This window comes from Tachypleus tridentatus, chromosome 3 (genome assembly GCF_004210375.1).
Source record: "Tachypleus tridentatus isolate NWPU-2018 chromosome 3, ASM421037v1, whole genome shotgun sequence".
NCBI classification, from domain to species: Eukaryota; Metazoa; Arthropoda; class Merostomata; order Xiphosura; family Limulidae; genus Tachypleus; species Tachypleus tridentatus.
In genome coordinates this window covers 74,339,768-74,357,965 of record NC_134827.1, presented here as the reverse complement: position 1 = coordinate 74,357,965, position 18,198 = coordinate 74,339,768, and the positions used below count along the sequence as shown (strand labels likewise).

The 18,198-nt window shown below is 33.7% G+C and overlaps 1 protein-coding gene across 1 annotated transcript in view; it reads right to left on the bottom strand.

The window, feature by feature from the left end:
* LOC143246095 (soluble guanylate cyclase 88E-like) overlaps positions 1-17,092 on the bottom strand; it is a 56,746-nt gene extending 39,654 nt beyond the window's left edge. Inside the window, exons 1-4 of the mRNA XM_076492311.1 lie at positions 16,596-17,092; positions 3,681-4,301; positions 2,353-2,470; positions 1,978-2,062 (exon numbers count right to left, since the gene is read on the bottom strand). Of these exons, the coding sequence (XP_076348426.1) occupies positions 1,978-2,062; positions 2,353-2,470; positions 3,681-4,301; positions 16,596-16,763 (992 nt within the window). The 5' untranslated portion in view covers positions 16,764-17,092. The remainder of the gene's footprint in view (positions 1-1,977; positions 2,063-2,352; positions 2,471-3,680; positions 4,302-16,595) is intronic.
* Positions 17,093-18,198: the final 1,106 nt, after the last annotated feature.

The following is an 18,198-nucleotide window of genomic DNA, read 5'->3' as shown; positions in this document are numbered from 1 at the left end:
GGATACAATGATGTTTGACACGTAGGTTGACGAAGCTTTATTCCTTACCAAAAATAAGTCATAAAGGTATTTAAGCAATGAGCAATGAAATCGACAACTGATGTGTATAGAGTTAAGTCGAGCGAAGTTTAGTGACCGTGCCAAGCTGCGTGTCGGAAGTTCCAAAGTTCGCACCGAACATTTTGACACTTCGACTATTGGCGCTTTATAAAAGTTACAACTGATCCAGTAACTCAGTTCAAAGCCAGACATAGCTTTTGTCGCGATATGTGCTCCTGACTAGCTGCCGTTCTCTCGTTAGTAGTCCAAAATTGAAAATGGATATATATGACCCCAAAGAATCACTGACCTAGTTTGTTTTGTTCAGATTTATCCTAAGTTGCTGTTTTGTCATTTTTACATAGATTTACCAGCACCAATGTATGTTGTGTTAAAAACACAGGTTTAACCTACAAGAAGCATATCATATTTTTGACTTCACCTTCTATTGTGATATAATATTTCTGGCTTGACTAATTACTGGCACACAGTGTTGGTGAAAACGTTTGCATATTTTACAACAAATAAAATCATTATTATTAATAAGACTTAGTGCTGTTAAATAGAAAAAACACATGTTATATTAAACATCTACATATGTAACTTGTATAATGAGACAGGTTCTATGGATATCATGAACGATTGATTAGAACAGTAAACAATTTTTCTCAAACACCTATAGAAAGATATGCAATTCAGCGTTTTACTTATCACAACAAAATCTTACCAAACATATATAACGACAAAATATAACATCAAATTATTAGAAATAACGTCTGTAAACTTATATCAATTAATATTAAACCAGAGTGCTTGGTTGGTCCTCTTCGTAGTCTAATAACCTCCGTAAGGTGATGCGACAAGTTGTCGATAAGATTATTAATGTAATCCACCGCGATTTTATCTCGACTTGTCACTATAAGGCACTGTAAATAAACTACAGTAGCTTATTTAAAATCGTGTTAGCAATTTTTCTACTCAGCTTCTGCCCAACATTTCTCAAAGGGATTACATCAACAGACTTTGCTAGCTACGAAAATCTTATAACGTCCTCCTGGTGGAGACAATCTTGTATAATATGTGCATTGTGGGCAGTGGCATTGTTGTCCTGGAACACAGTTATTTTTAAATATTTCCTAGCAAATAGCAGAAATATCGTATCCATGTGATGTCTGTACTAGAGGAAATGAAGAGCAGTTTTTTTTCTACCATGATGAATAGCTGTTCAAAGGAGGGAAAAGAGTCTTCCCTCCTTTGTTCTCCAATCAAACGACGAACATGAATCTTTAACAAGCAAGAACCAAGATTCACCTGAAAAGATGTCGCTAGTGTTCTAATTGTAACTTGTCATGCTGTCTTGTCCAAGTGTCACTGTGAATTCTGGTTAATATTGGCTTCAGATAGACCATCTCGTAAAATAACCTTGACTTGTCAGTCTCGTATACAAAGTTCTTCTGGATACCTTAAAATTAAGGTGTTTATACTTGAGGTATTGCAATACTTTTTTCGACTTTGGTATGTTAACCCCGTAAAAGCACAATCATTTCGGGTTGTCGTGTTTCAGCGTCTACAAGTAGGTTTTCCTATACCAACGTTTCCTATGTACTGATAACGTATCAGGGTTCTGGATGCAGTACACTGAAGGTATTCTACTGTTATGTTAATTTCCCTTTGCTTTATACCAAATCTGTAATTTTATTAATGTCTAAGTGATAACAATAAATAATCACTACCTCGAGAAGAGACAAGCATAAATAAGAAAATGTAACTACTCAACATAACTTATTAACTACTCAACATTACTTTATAACTATTCAACATTACTGATTAGCTACTCAAAATTACTTTATTAACTACTTAACATTACTTATTGAATACTCAACATTACTTATTAAATACTCAACATTACTTAATTAGTAACTGCTCAACATTACTTACTCAGGCGAAGCTAAATAAACCATATAATTCCATTCTTTTATAAGCATCATTTGTCCCTTGAGATGTAACAGGACACCCTTTCGGTCTGAAAGAGATACAGGAATTTGACAAACTTCAATAAAGCAACACTCTTTGCTACAGTATTGTTTGTTGGCTCTTTGACTCAAGTGAAAATGTAACCAGAGAAATGAAAAACTGAAAAAAAAATATTGATAAGCATTCGATAACTAAGTTAAAATTCTAGACTTGTTCGTTAAAACAAAATTACAGTGTTGTTCCAACATGAGTGTTGTTTACTTCACTTCAAATGGTGATAAAAGAAATTTTGACACGTTATCAGGAAAAACTTGGAGACATATTAACTACCAAACTCACGTTCATCGTCCAATCCATCATTCTGCACTGTGATAGAATGAGACCGGTGTTTCTCAGCCTGTGGTTTAACTGCATTGGTGGATATGAGCTCAAATATACAGTTTGTATGGCTCATGATCTACAGGTAAGATATATACATGGTACAAGTCACAAAATGTGTTTTATTGAGCAAAATGCTAAGATATATATGGTATAGGTCACAACTTTGAGTTATTTGAATAAATATTAAGATTTCCCGTTTCCCGTATATTTTAACATTAAAATATACACTGTTCCAGTTATCAGTTTGGTTATTAAATGGAAATATACAGTTTCAGTTACAAGTTTGATTATTAAACAAAAATGCACAGTTCCGGACATAGTCTAGATTATTAAAGAAAATATTTAAGTATGCATAGTACACATCGTTTTACAATTCCTCATTTAATGATATGGTTTCTGTTTAGCGCGATACAAGCTCAATAACAGAATAAGAAGCGATATAAGAGCTCAGAATCTTAGATCATATGTGTAAGAATGTCTTCCAAGCCCTATTTTAGACAAATTTTGAAAAATATTATAGAGATAGGATATTACTCCCAAAACACGATTCTAAACCAAAACGGGAAAAAAAACTAGCAATTTTTAAGGCATAAAGTTATCTTAATGAAAAACAACTATCTTCACAGCGACTCAGCGGTATGTCAAGGTAGTACAACGCTGCTGGAGTTATTCAAATGATGCAATGATCCCCAGAGAACCCTTATCCTAATCCAGTTAGGCAGATGGGGTATTTGATAGGTCAAAACTTCACATGTCAATGGCTACTTCCAACTAAACTTTATGGGAGCGTATTAGAGACATTTGGGAGGAAAACCTAAAAGTACGCTTGGATTAAATATGTTTCAACAATGCCAGAAAGACTGTTTGTTATTAGAGCACATTCACACAGTTTATATTGTACTAAAGTAAAGATTAACAATATTTTCATGTTTCACATGTGATTTACCTTTCACTGTTCTTTGAAAGTAGCCTGAAATACAACTTTTAACTTTTTCCTAACACTTTTCTACCGTACTGTATATCCAACAATAAAACGTCACCTTCATTGTTATCGTAATTTCATCAGTAAGGTAGCGCTTGTTGTCATATATTTATATCCAATAATAAGACATCACTTTCACGGTTATCGTAATTTCATCAGTAAAGTGGCACTTGTAGTCATTTGTTTATATTCAATAATAAGGCGTCACTTTCATTGTTATCGTAATTTCAACAGTGAGGTAACTTATAACAATAAGACATTACTTCCACCGTTATTGTAATTTCAACAGTAACATGATAGTTACCGTTTTCCAGGTAAGGTCAGTAATAATTGGTCTGCTGATGTCAAAGACGTCCAAGACTCCTCTTCCTACAATTTTCGGCAATATGTTCTGAAGACTGTTTCCTATAATTGTAATCAATAATTTATCATCAAAGACGACGCAGAAAGGAAACATGTCGAGAATTAAACTAGCTTTGATCGGCACCATCGCCTTGTCAACTTTGGTAGTTTCATGTTTTCTCCCGAGTTTTAAAGCAGAGTTGTCAAAGGTTAGTTTCATAGTAACGTAATGTTTATTCATAACCGTTTCCTCCTTGATGACGTCAATCTGGATGTCCATTTTGTAGAAGTGACGACCCACTTCCTTGATCTGACCAATAGTATACCATAGAAAACCTCGACGATTACTACGATAGTGTAAGGTCAAACCTTTGGCGGATTCGTTTTCACAGAAGAAAGATGGCGCCTTCATCCGAGAATAGCTAAATTTCAGGTATTCGTGAAGGTTGTCCAAACCGTTTAGGAAGTCTCGCATGTGACGTCCTAAGATAGACAAAACCCGGTCGTACCCGTACTGACTTACAAACGAGACAAAGAAAACACCCATTCCTTCTAAGAACTCTTTCTCATCCATATTTAAGACCTGTTAAATATATAGGAAGAAATTATTTATGTGGACGAATATAAGGTATATTAAACACTACATTAACTGTTAAGAAGTGTTCTATTGTATTGGTTTGGTTGTATTGAGTTTCGCGCAAAGCTACACGAAGGCTATCTGCGTTAGTCGTCCCTAATTTAGAAGTGTAAGACTAGAAGGAAGGCAGCTAGTCATCACCACCCACCGCCCACTCTTGGGTTACTCTTTTAACAACAAATAATGGGATTGACCGTCACATGTTCTATTGTATTAAAAGTTTAACTTCTTTAGTACATAATATGTTTTAACGCAACATTCTCTACGTTAAAGATAACAGATTAATTTTCACGAAATTAACTTTAACTTTTTTAATTCTAGTGAAGGTTTAGGTACAGTTCAAGCTTTTTCATTGGATTGTTATTAAGCACACAGTTACACAATGAGCTAGCTATCTGTGTTGTGCCAACTCCGGGTATCAAATCCTGGATAATTAACGTAATAATTTTGTAAACCAAACAATGTGTCGTCTAAAATATGTAAATATTAATGTAACTTTTTGGAGGAAACTTTCCAGTTTGGATAGTGAATAAAGGAAATACATTTTTCACTAATTAACGTTTCTCAGTCTTTCTAAGAAACAAAAACTGTTCGTAAATCACTGTATCGTCTACTGAGTCTCTTCTATAAGTTACTTCCTGTTAACATTTTAGTTAACCTCCGATTGACGCAACTGTAAGGTCTGGAGGTTTATAATACTAACAAGTTGGAATTCTCAATCGGTAGTATCGGACTAAATTAGTCTATGAGACCTTTGTTTCCTTTTTTGACTAGCTATATTTTTGTGTGCCACCAATACCAACCATGGGGCGCACGTACACCCGATTCGATTTTATTGCTCACAGTCTCTATAAGCCTATCCTCAAAATGTTTTTTTTTCAGGAAGGTTTGTTTGTTTGTTTTTGAATTTCGCGCAAAGCCACTCGAGGGCTATCTGCGCTAGTCGTCCCTAACTTAGCAGTGTAAGACAGCTAGTCATCACTACCCACCGCCAAATCTTGAGCTACCTTTTTACCAACGAATAGTGGGATTGACCGTCACATTATAACGCACCTACGGATGAAAGGGCGAGTATGTTTGGTGCGACCGGGATTCGAACCTGCAACCCCCAGATTACGAGTCGAACGCCTTAACCCACTCTTATTAAGGATCATAGTTATTAGACATCACTTCTATTCAGGATCAAAGTTATTAGATATCACTTCTATTAAGCACCAAAGTTATTAGATATCACTTCAATTAAGCATCAAAGTTATTAGATATTACTTCTATTTAGTTCCAAAGTTATTAGATATAAACTTCTATTTAGGATCAAAATTATTATATATCACTTCCATTCAGTATCAAAATTATTAGATGTAAGTTCTATTATGGATCAAAGTTATTAGATATAAACTTAAATTCAGTATCAAAGTTATTAGATATAAACTTCTATTCACGACCAAAGTTATTTGATGTCACTCTTATTAAGGATCATATTTATTAGATATCACTTCTATTTAGAATGAAAGCTATTAGATATCACTTCTATTCAGGATTAAAGTTATTACCTATCACTTCTATTCATGAACAATGTTATTAGGTATCACTTCTATTCAGGAACAATGTTATTAGGTATCACTTCTATTCAGGAGCAATGTTATTAGGTATCACTTCTATTCAGGAACAATGTTATTAGGTATCACTTCTATTCAGGAACAATGTTATTAGGTATCACTTTTATTCAGCACCAAATTACCTAATTACCTTCTATTAAGCACCAAAGTTATTAGATATAAACTTCTATTCAGGATCAAAGTTATTAGATATTATTTATTCGAAAACATAAAAATATTGGTTTTATTTGGTCAAACCAAGTGAATCCCTTGTGTTTATTTTATTTTAGTGGCTTACGTCTTTGGATTCTGGTTTCGTTAGTCCTATAATGGTAAACCAAATTCACGTATAAGACTTGACACTTTCATTTTTGTCTAATAAATAGAAAATGTTAGTTATTTAACCTCTTTTTATTAGTATTTCTCTGCTAGATTTCAAGTATATTCCTGCTCATTTCCGCAGTAGTTTCTTTTAATTTTTGTTAATGTGGGCTACACTTCAACAATTCATTAAATCTAGTAGCAGAGAGCTAAGACCCCAAACTTTCGTTTGCTAAGGAGTAATGATTTGTATTTTTAAACGTAAGTCTACAATTTTTTTCAGCTGAGCTGTTTGTATCTCAAAAACAGACATTTAAAAAAATGCTTGGTGTTAAGAGTTGGAAACATGAGGTATTCCTTCCACGTCGTAAGTGCCTTTCAGATGCAGGTAAAAAGTGTTTTGTTAATTTCGAAGCTACACATTTGGTTGCCTGCAATATGTTCATGCAAGGCTCGAACTCTGAATTTTAGCCTTTAAGCTCAAACATGGCGACGATTAACGTATTTAGCCCTTGCATAGCTAGGTTCAACTATTTAAATCACAAGGGAACAGGGAAATGAGAACATTGGCACCTGGAACTTAATTCTATCTAAATCACAAGGGAACAGAAAAATGAGAACTGTGGCACCTGGAACGTAATTCTATCTAAATCACAAGGGAACAGAAAAATGAGAACTGTGGCTCCTGGAATTTAATTCCAGTAATTTCTTCACTTCTACTAGTTTTCATGAAAGATGAAGAATATCTGAAATTATATTTCAAATTCTGAAAAAAGCATGTTCTGAAATTAAGTTTTAAACGACAATATGAGAAAATGAAAACGAGGAAAAGGTTTGGTTTGGTTTCGTTTGTTTTGAATTTTCGCACAAAACTTCTCGAGGTCCATCAGGCTAGCCGTCTCTAATTTAGCAGTGTAAGACTAGAGGGAAAGTAGCTAGTCATCACCACCCACCGCCAACTCTTGGGCTACTCTTTTATCAACGAATAGTATGATTGACCTTCACATTATAATGCCCTTACGACTGAAAAGGCGAGCATGTTTGGTGCGACGGGGAACGAGCAAAAGGTAAATTAATTCAGCTAACGTTGCGTTATTAAATGCCCAAAGGTGGTAGACCTGGTGTTGAGGATATAAATAACCAGTGGTGGCTCACTTATATGTTGTGTGAGTATTTTCCTTATAGCAAAGCCACATCAAGCTATCTGCTGAGTCCACCAAGGGGAATAGAACCCCTGATTTTAGCATTGTAACTTCGTAGACTTACCACTGTACCAGCGGGGGACTCTTATATACTAAACAAATATGTCCTTGCTTCCTTCTTTTGTGATCTAAGCAATATGTGTATATGTTATGTTTTTATTTCAGTCGCAGCATATCGGCTTTCAGAAGGGCTCTGAATTTGTTTGTTTTTTCAAGTACAAACTTCTACCTCATCGCTTCATCTTTTAAACAATTTGAGATCTAATTACAACAGTGGCTATTGATGATTTCCTCTTGGCTTTTCGAAGTTGTTGCAACATTTACAAAACTAAAAATTCCGATTCTGTTTTATTCCGAACAATTCCCCATATATATTATCTCCATGTTGTATATATTGTTCGCTTTGTTGTTAGGTGCGAAACCACACAATGGGCAACTCGCACTCTGTCCACTACAGCTATCAAAACCTGAATTTTAGCGTTGTAGGCTTACATATTTACCGCTAAGCAACACAGTTCATTGAAATATAAATTTAATGACAAAACAACAGGTGTGTTTTTTTTTTTTTTACGTGGAAAACAAAGTCTGGATTGTTTTAGAATTTCGCTCAAAGCTACACGACGACTATCTGTCCCTTAGCCATCCCTACTTTAGCAGTGTAAGACCAGAGGGAAGGAAGCTAGTCACCACCACCAACTCCCAACTCTGGGTGGAATTGATCTTCACATATATCCCTCCCCTCACACACACACGGCTGAAACAGTGAGCATGTTTGACGTCACGGGAATTCGAACCCGTGAACCTCACGTTACGAATCAAGCGCCCTAACCTTCTAGCGCCTCGAATGTATAGTGAGATAACTTTTATTAAAAATACTAAACATATAGAGAAAGTTATACCCATCACCTGACGATGACATGAAGTGTTGAAATGTTCTACATCTGTGATAACATTTCTTTCACTATCAATTCACCCCGTCTTTAAACTTTAATAAAAGCTTACCTACAACATTTTCTTATAGCAAAGCCATATTATGCTATCTGCTATATTCACCGAGGGAAATCGAACTTCTGATTTTAACGTTGTAAATCCGAAGACTTACCTCTGTCCCACCGGGGTACTGTACAGAATGAACTAATATCGTCTATACATTTTGTTATTACGTCCGAAATAACTAGGTAATGTTATTTTCTTTCCATTTTAACTGGGATTACGAAAACTTTTTTCCTCGCATTATTACTCATAAAAGAAAAGGTGAGCCAATTATACGATTAAAGACATTGATTTGGACGAATAAATCATTTGCATCTAGTGATGAGATTCTATATCGTCACAAAAACTAACGCTGTTCTGCCTCACGTTGGATAACTGAAGGTCAGATTACTGAATTTTCTTCAACGTCGAATGTGAAACCCGATCTAACCACAAAGACGAAAGTGTATTTTTTTTATCGTTTTTCATGTTGCGCTATCTTACAGGTGTAGTGATCTTTACAATAAGAACAGCAACTTGATATTGGTTATTGTTAAACGTAAAGATACACGATGGATTATCTGTGCCTCTGCCCATCACTGGTATGAAAACCCGAATTTGTGCGTTGTAGAAGCAATAACAATAAAGATTACACTTTATGTAATCTGTAATAAAGGTTTAAAAACACATTAGCCAAGGAGAACGTTAGACGAACTAATGAAATGTTAAAATTGTAATTTATTTATTTTTAAGTGCACAGGGCGATATCGAAAATTAAATTGATATCAAAGATATGTTCGTATTTTCCAACCTTAAAAGTACTTCATGTTAAACATGAACTCAACATAACAGTCAAAAATTAAAACTTTCAGGCTTAGCCTTTTCTAAGTTTCAACTATTGACCAGAAGAAAAGCAACTACGCGGAAGCAGTCACTGCCTACACGAATAATATTAACCAAACAATGAGATTCACTGTTGCTTTTATAATGAGCCCACAACTGAAAGTACGAAACGCTCAGTTGCGCATCGAGTCTTGGACATAGGGATGACAGAACGGCACATTAACATTACGTCTTACCAATAGTAACATTTACCTGAAGTAGTGATGCAAACCAACAACACAGATTAAGTAAACAAAACATATTAGTTTTGGACCAAAGAGTTTTAACACTAAATAAAATGAGTTTTAACCTTGTTCTAATTTCTCTGTATTATACCAGTTTTACCTACTATAGGAGTTCTATACAATAAAAGATTATACCAGTTTTACCTACTCAGGCCCGACAGGGCCAAGCGTGTTAAGGCGTGCGACTCGTAATCTGAGGGTCGCGGGTTCGCATCCCGGTCGCGTCAAACATGCTCGCCCTTTCAGCCGTGAGGACATTATAACTTTTCGGTCAATCCCACTATTTGTTGGTAAAAGAGTAGCTCAAGAGTTGTCGGTGGGTGGTGATGACTAACTGCCTTCCCTCTAGTTTTACACTGCTAAATTAGGGACGGCTAGCACAGATAGCCCTCGAGTAGCTTTGTGCGAAATTCCAAAACAAGCTTTACCTACTCTAGGAGTTCTATACAATAAAAGATTACACCAGTTTTACCTACGATAGGAGTTCTATACAATAAAAGATTACACCAGTTTTACCTACGATAGGAGTTCTATACAATAAAAGATTATACCAGTTTTACTTACGATAGGAGTTCTATACAATAAAAGATTATACCAGTTTTACCTACGATAGGAATTCTATACAATAAAAGATTATACCAGTTTTACATACTATAGGAGTTCTATACTATAAAAGATTATACCAGTTTTTCCTACTACAGGAGTTTTATACAATAAAAGATGATACCAGTTTTACCTATACAGTATGAGGTTACATCAATTTTACCTATACAATTTTAATGGCAGATATAATTAAACCTAGCTGTGGATCACTAGTCGTGTCCTTTTGTTTATCCATCAATTTCGGGCATAATATGTTCTAAAGTCTTCTGAGTCACCAGAGTTCCCTCTCTCACAATGGTGACAAAGGACTTTCAGTAGACTGCGAAAATAAAATAAAAAGTAATGGCAGTTTTTGATAGATATTTTAAAGGAGTGTAGAATTTCAACACTAAAATACGGTGAGACAAATAGGGCAGACAACACGTTGTGTAGCTTCGCGCTAAAAACAAAAGAAGTGAAATACAACGAAAAAAGTGAAAAATTGTCACAGATTTAGTCTCCTTTTCTTTCTGTTTCCTGATATCAACTATCAATTCTTTCATACGTTATTGTCTTTTTGAATTTTATATTTAATATCACATAGTGTAGTTCTGTCCTTTTGACACTTACTTTCGATATTATTGATCTAATAGTAATCTATATATCTACTCCAACGAAACGTTGCAAATTAATATATTTCTACACGAAACAATCGAAGGCTTGGCTTGGTTTGAATTTCGTGTAAAGTTGTTCAAGGGTTATCTGCTATAGCCGTTCCTAATTTAGCATTTACAGACTAGATGGAGATAGTTAATTAACACCACCAGCCGCCAGCTCTTAGGCTACTCTTTTTACCAATGAGTAGTGGGATTGATCATAACCTTATAACGACCTTACGATATCGAAAGTAGAAGTTGTGTTCCCACAGGTAGTTTATGAAATATGTGCATAAAGATTTGATGGTCACAGGGACAAGCATTATTTGCTCAAGTACGTGTTTCATTTACACCACATCCTGAAGTTATCGTGTGGGGCTGAGTACCAGAAATCCAAGGCTAGATCTGCAAAATGCCGCTATATACTTTTCTTTGTAATAACCAATCACACAGCTTGATTAAGAATGACAATGAAAATGACGCGTGCTACTGTTCAATAAGTTAAGGACGGCTATGTCTGAACCTCAGGGTATGACATTTGATCAATCTTGGTCCACATATCTCGTAAGATACTGCTCGATTTTAGAATACCAATAGCGAACTACTGTTTTGTAAATAACAAATGGAGGAGCTTTGTTATCAGATTTGATTAATCGTTATCGTAAAACACATTCTACTATCAACTACTGAACAGTTGAAGTAATATGTAGTCCTGGTTATGTGTCATTCTCCAATCAAAACAAGGACTGATGGTAGAAAAAGTTATTTGATGCCTTTTATTTGTTGTTTCTACATGAGGCCCGGTACGGCCAGGTGGTTAGAGCGTTCGACTCGTAATCTGAGGGTCGCGGGTTCTAATCCCCATCACACCAAACATACTCGCCTTTTCAGCCCTGGGGACATTATAAAGTAATGGTCAATCACATTATTCGTTGGTAAAAGAGTAACCCAAGAGTTGGTAGTGGGTGGTGATAACTAGCTGCCTTCCTTGTAGTCTCACACCACTAAAGAAGGGATGACTAACGCAGATAACCCTCGTGTAGTTTTGCGCAAAATTCCAAAATCAAACAAACAAACTGTTTTTACACAGATAAGCCTTTCCCTTCCCACGCGTTGGAAGATGTTCCGATACAGAATAGAAATAAGAATAATGCATCTAAAAACTAATAATTAAAATATTTTAATTATGTATGTACACTGAATTCTTTACAAAATTTAAAAACTACAAGTGAAAAAGTACAACTGGAACATTAAGTTTAAAGTTGTTTTCAACACTTAAAAATCCTCGACAAGGTTTAATCATTTGCTAATGTCCTCATTTTACTGCTGTTTGGTAGTGTACCCTTAAACCCAATGAATGTTACAAGTCTTAAGTAATATCCGTACGTAGTAGAAACTAAATTGTTAATTTCGTCTAGACTGGACAATGCTTTCTATACAACAATGATTTACACAGAAATGGACTACTATTTGAAGATAACGAAACTGCAAAAATTAATAAATGTTTTTGGTTAGCACTAAATTGTAACTTGTAAATTAGCAAAACTAGTTGCTTATAACAACCTTGCGAGAATTATCCAGCGTCATAAGGCAACACAAGGGAAAACGTAAGACTTATAACAAGTAAAAAACAATAAACCAACAACTGGGTACATTTGCTGGAATTTTCTCAGCTATAATTCCAAAAAATATTTTATTAGATTCAGCCAACTTAGGTTATTTGAACTTCTAGCAATCCCAACTAATAAGAAAAAAAATCGTTATTTTAAATAAATAAAAAGAATAACCAAAGGAATTTAAGGAAGTTAAGAAAAAAAAGAGAAAAACCTCACTAATTACATAGCAGGATGATAATCACTCGTTTTTTGATAAATTATAGAAACTCAGAAACAAACGAAAAGTGCAAATGATTATTAACATACACAAGTGTGCAAATGTGTACAGCCAAATGCAAGAACACACTCATGGAAATTACAAAAAAAAAGTAAATATAGATCAAAGTACATTAACAGTAAGTTTAAAAACTAATAAGAAATTCAGACAAATCCAACTGTAATCCACAACAAATTTAACAGTGCATTGGAGATATGTATTAAATACAATTTAATTCTTATTTAGAAAGATGAAACGAAAACTAAAAATTATCAGAGAATGTTTTATGTGTACTGAAAGTGTTTTAAGTTCTCTTTAACTCAGAAGGTTTAGCTGATAAAATTGGAAAGCAACTATCAGAGTACATTTTGGTGTAGTGAAAGTGTAATAAGTTCAACTTACCTTAGAAGCTTTAGCTTCTAAAACTGGAAAGAAATTATCAGATTAAATCAGCTGCTAAAATTGGAAAGTAATTATTAGAGAATAGTTTTGTGTATTGAAGCTGTTTTAATTTTTACTTACCTTAAAAGCTTTAGTTGCTAAAACTGAGAAGTTATTATTAGAGTACATTTTATGTGTAGTGAAAGTGTTTTAAGTTCTACTTACTTTAGAAGCTTCAGCTCCTAAAACTGAAAAATAATTATCAGATTACCTTTTGTGTGTACTGAAAGTGATTGAAGCTCTAATTACCTTGAAGGTTTAGCTGTTAAAACTGAGAAGTAATTATCAGGGTACATTTTGGGTTTACTGAAAGTGTTTTAAGTACTACTTAACTAAGAAGCTTTACCTGCAAAAATTGGAAAGAAATTATCAGGTAAATATTTCTGTACTAAAAGTGTTTTAAGTTCTTTTGACTTTAGAAGCTTCAGCTCCTAAAACTGGAAAGTAATTATCAGTGTACATTTTGTGTATACTGAAAGTGTTTTAATTTCTACTTACCTTAGAAGCTTTAGCTCATAACACTTGAAAGTAATTATCAGATTACATTTTTTGTGTACTGAAAGTGATTTAAGTTCTACTTACCTTAGAAGCATCACCTGATGCAACTGGATAGTAATTATCAGTGTACCTTTTGTTGTACTAAAAGTGTATTAAGTTCTACTTTTCCATAAAAGCTTTAGCATGCTAATACTGGGAAGTTATTATTAGAGTGCATTTTGTGTGTAGTGAAAGTGTTTAAAGAACTACTTACCTAAGAAGCGTTCCCTGCTAAAAATGTAAAGTAATTATAAGAGTATTTTTTGTGTAGTGAAAGTGTTCTAAGTTCTACTTACCTTAGAAGCTATAGCTGCTAAACCTGGAAAATAATTATCAGGGTACATTTTGTGTGCACTGAATATGTTTTAAGTTCTGCTACCTTTGAAGCTTTAGCTCCTAAAACTGGAAAGTAATTATCAAATTACATTTTATGTGCACTGAAAGTGTTTTAAGCTCTACTTACTTTAGAAGATTTAACTGCTAAAATTGGAAAGTCACTATTAGAGTTCATTTTGGTGTACTGAAAGTGTTTAAAGTTACACTTACCTAAGAAGCTTTAGCTCCAAAAATTGGAAAGAAATTATCAGATTACAGTTTGTGTTTACTAAAAGTGTTTTAAGTTCTCCTTACTTTAGAAGATTTAGCTGCTAAAACTGGGAAGCAATTATAAGAGAAGATTTTTGTGTATTGAAAGTGTTTTAAGTTCTAGTTACTTTAGATGCTTTCCCTGCTAAAATTGAAAGCTTTCACTTCTCGAAAGTAATTATCAGATTACATTTGTTGTGCATTGAAAGTGATTTACGTTCCACTTACCTTAGAAGCTTTAGCTCTTAAAAGTGGAAAACATTATCAGATTAAATTTGTGTGTAGTGAAAGTGTTTTAAGTTCTACTTAGCTGCTAAAATTGGAAAGCCACTATTAGAGTACATTTTGTGTGTACTGAAAGTATTTTAAGTTCCACTTACCTTACAAGCTTTAGCTACTAAAAGTTCAAAGTAATTATCATGGTACATTTTGGTACAATAAAGTGTTTTAAATTCTAATTTCTTTACAAGATTTAGGTACTAAAATTAGAAAGTAATTACCAGAGAAAGTTTTGGTGTAGTGGAATTTTTTAAAGTTCTACTTACCTAAGACGCTTTAGCTGCTAAACCTGGGAAGTAATTATCAGGTTACATTTTGTGTGTACTGGAAGTGTTTGAAATTATATTTACCTTTGAAACTTTATCTGCTAAAACTGGTAAGTAATTGTTAGGATAAATTTTGTGTGTACGGAAAGTGTTTTAAGTTCTACTTATCTCAGAAGCCTTAGCTCCTAAAAATGAAAAGTAATTATCCGATTACGTTTTCTGCGTACTGAAACTGTTTTAAGTTCTACTTACCTATAAAACTTCACCTGTTGAAATTGAAAAGTAATTATCAGATTACACTTTGGTGCAGTGAAAGTGTTTTAAGTTCTAATAGCTTATAAACTGTAACTGCTACAACTGGGAAGTAATTATCAGATTACATTCTGTATTCACTGAAAGTTTTACAAGTGTTACTTATCTTAAAAGCTTTAGCTGCTAAAACTGGGAAGTAATTGTCAGGGTAGATTTTGTGTGTACTGAAATAGTTTTAAGTTATACTTACTTTAGAATATTTAGCTCCTAAAACTGGGAAGTAATGATCCGATTACATTTTGTGTTTACTGAAAGTGTTTAAAGTGTTACTCACTTTAAATGCTTTCCCTGCTAAAATTGGAAATAATTATCAGAGTACATTTTGATGTAGTGAAAGTGTTTTAAGTTCTACTTACTTAAGAAACTTTAGTTGCTAAATCTGTAAAGTAATTATTAAGGTACATTTTGTGTGTAGTAAAAATGTTTTAAGTTCTACTTACCTTAGAAACTTTATCTGCTAAAACTGGTAAGTAATTGTTAGGATAAATTTTGTGTGTACGGAAAGTGTTTTAAGTTCTACTTATCTTAGAAGCCTTAGCTCTTAAAAATGAAAAGTAATTATCCGATTACGTTTTCTGCGTACTGAAACTGTTTTAAGTTCTACTTACCTATAAAGCTTTACCTGTTGAAATTGAAAAGTAATTATCAGATCACACTTTGGTGCAGTGAAAGTGTTTTAAGTTCTAATACCTTATAAGCTGTAACTGCTACAACTGGGAAGTAATTATCAGAGTACAGTTTGGTGTAGTTAAAGTTTTTAAAGTTCTACTTTCCTTACATGATTTAGGTGCTATAATTAGAAAGTAATTATCAAAGAACATTGTGGTGTAGTAGAAGTTTTTAAGTTCTACTTACCTTAGAAGCTTTAGCTGCTAAAACTGGGAAGTAATTATCAGATTACATTTTGTGTTCACTGAAAGTGAACAGTACCTTAGAAGCTTTCCCTGTTATAACTGGAAAGTAATTATCACAGTACATTTTGTGGACGAAAGCTCTGCTTACCTAAGAAGCCTGACCTGCTAAAATTGAAAAGTATTTATCACATTACATTTTTGTGTAGTGAAAGTATTTTAAGTAGTACGTACCTCAGAAGATTTAGCCGCCAAAATTGGAAATTAATTATCAGAGTACATTTTGGTGTAGTGAAAGTGTTTTAAGTTCTACGTACCATAGAAGATATAGCTGCTAAAATTGAAAAGTAATTACCAGAGTACATTTTGATGTAATGAAAGTGTTTTAAGTTCTACTTACCTTACAATGTTTCCCTGCTAATATTGCAAAGTAATTATCAGAGTATAATTTTTGTGTACCGAAAGTTCTACTTACCTCAGAAGCTTTAGTTGCTATAACTGGGAAGTAATTGTCAGGGTACATTTTGTGTGTACTGAAATAGTTTTAAGTTTTTCTTACATTATATGATTTAGCTGATAAAATTGGAAAGTAATGATTAGAGTACATTTTGATGTAGTGAAAGTATTTTAAGTTCTACTTACCTTAGAAGCTTTAGCTGTTAAAGCTGGGAAGTAATTGTCAGGGTACATTTTATGTGTACTGAAAGTGGCGGGCTCAACTTTGGCCAACTTTCGTATTTCTTTCCACTTGTCTTCCCCGTATACTACAATAACGTATTGACTGAGGTTTTCTAAAATTAGTCCGTACATGTTAAAAACTGCTTGTTTCACTTGACGCACTTAAATGAAATCTAAACTGGAACGTTTGAGGAACTATTATTAATTTATACTTTTTCTACCGTGAAATATATTTAATAATTTTGATTATAACGTATTCATCACCACGTATTACACGGCTTATATGCATCATTACCATCCTCACTATCGTGTGGATATGGCTTATGTGATAGGGGTCGTTTGTGACGAAATTCTAGTTCGATGCTTTCAAGTTTTCTTACGCTGAACAGAAAACATCCTATTTGGTGTTTCGTCTTTATCAACTTGTTAGGGTTTTTCCACGACAGTGTTAAACTTGTAGGTCTAGAAAATGTGAACTCCGATTAGAACTCTGCAAGACGAACGACACCGATAAATCTTTGTTTTTTCTGAAGTCGATATTCACGTGGTCACGTGGCGTTTTGAAGCTTCCCTTAATCAAGATTAGAAGTACCACAGCCAAATCTGATTGGTGGAGAGTACACAGTTTCAAACAACCAATAGCCACGAGTGATTTGTTTTTCTTCTAACAGTTTAATTTTCCATCACTGTATTATTTTTTCATCTGTATCAACCTGATTATTAAACCATCAACAGATCTTAAACAAATGATTCTTCTAAAACATAATTCTCTCTCCAACAACCCTGCAAGTAAAAGAAAATTAAAATGTCATTTACAGGGCAGAAGATCAGAAAACAGGTCAGTTTTTAAATGTATTAACAAATAAACTGTCTAGCGGTAGGCTTAGCCGTTTAACTACTGTAATATATATATAATCTTAGATTTATAATAAATTTACATAAGTGCACTAACAAACAGGCACTCATTTAATATTGCATAAATATCACAAAAATGAGGTAAAGTAGAATTAATCTCCGTAGATAATTTAACCATCCTCATCACATGGGCGTCCTCTGGTGAATGTTTCTCATACTGAATCGAATTACGTATAATTGACACATTAAACCAATTAAACATTTCCAGTTATTCCTGGTTCCGATATTATAAAATGTCAGGTCACTAAGGGGTTAAAATAAACATCTGGCTTCATATTAAACAGACAATGGAATATTCTAATAAAAATAGATAGCTTAAACAAGGAGATTTATCAACTCACATCTGACAGTACTAACCCCAGTTGAAAACTACAAAGAATATAATTAGAGAAATACGGACAAAAAAGTGCAGTTTAACATGAGTTTTATTATCAAATGAAAGGATATATGTTATAGAACAATCAATAATCAATACTACAGTGTCTATTATCGATAATTAGTTCAACCATTTCTGCTATCAATAATTAACTCAACGATGTCTACTATCAATAATTAATTATTATGAACTAATAAATCGTTTCCGTTAGTATTCATTGTTGTGACCTAAAAAATGGTGTGCTTTCACCGTTACTATTTATTACTGTGACCTAAC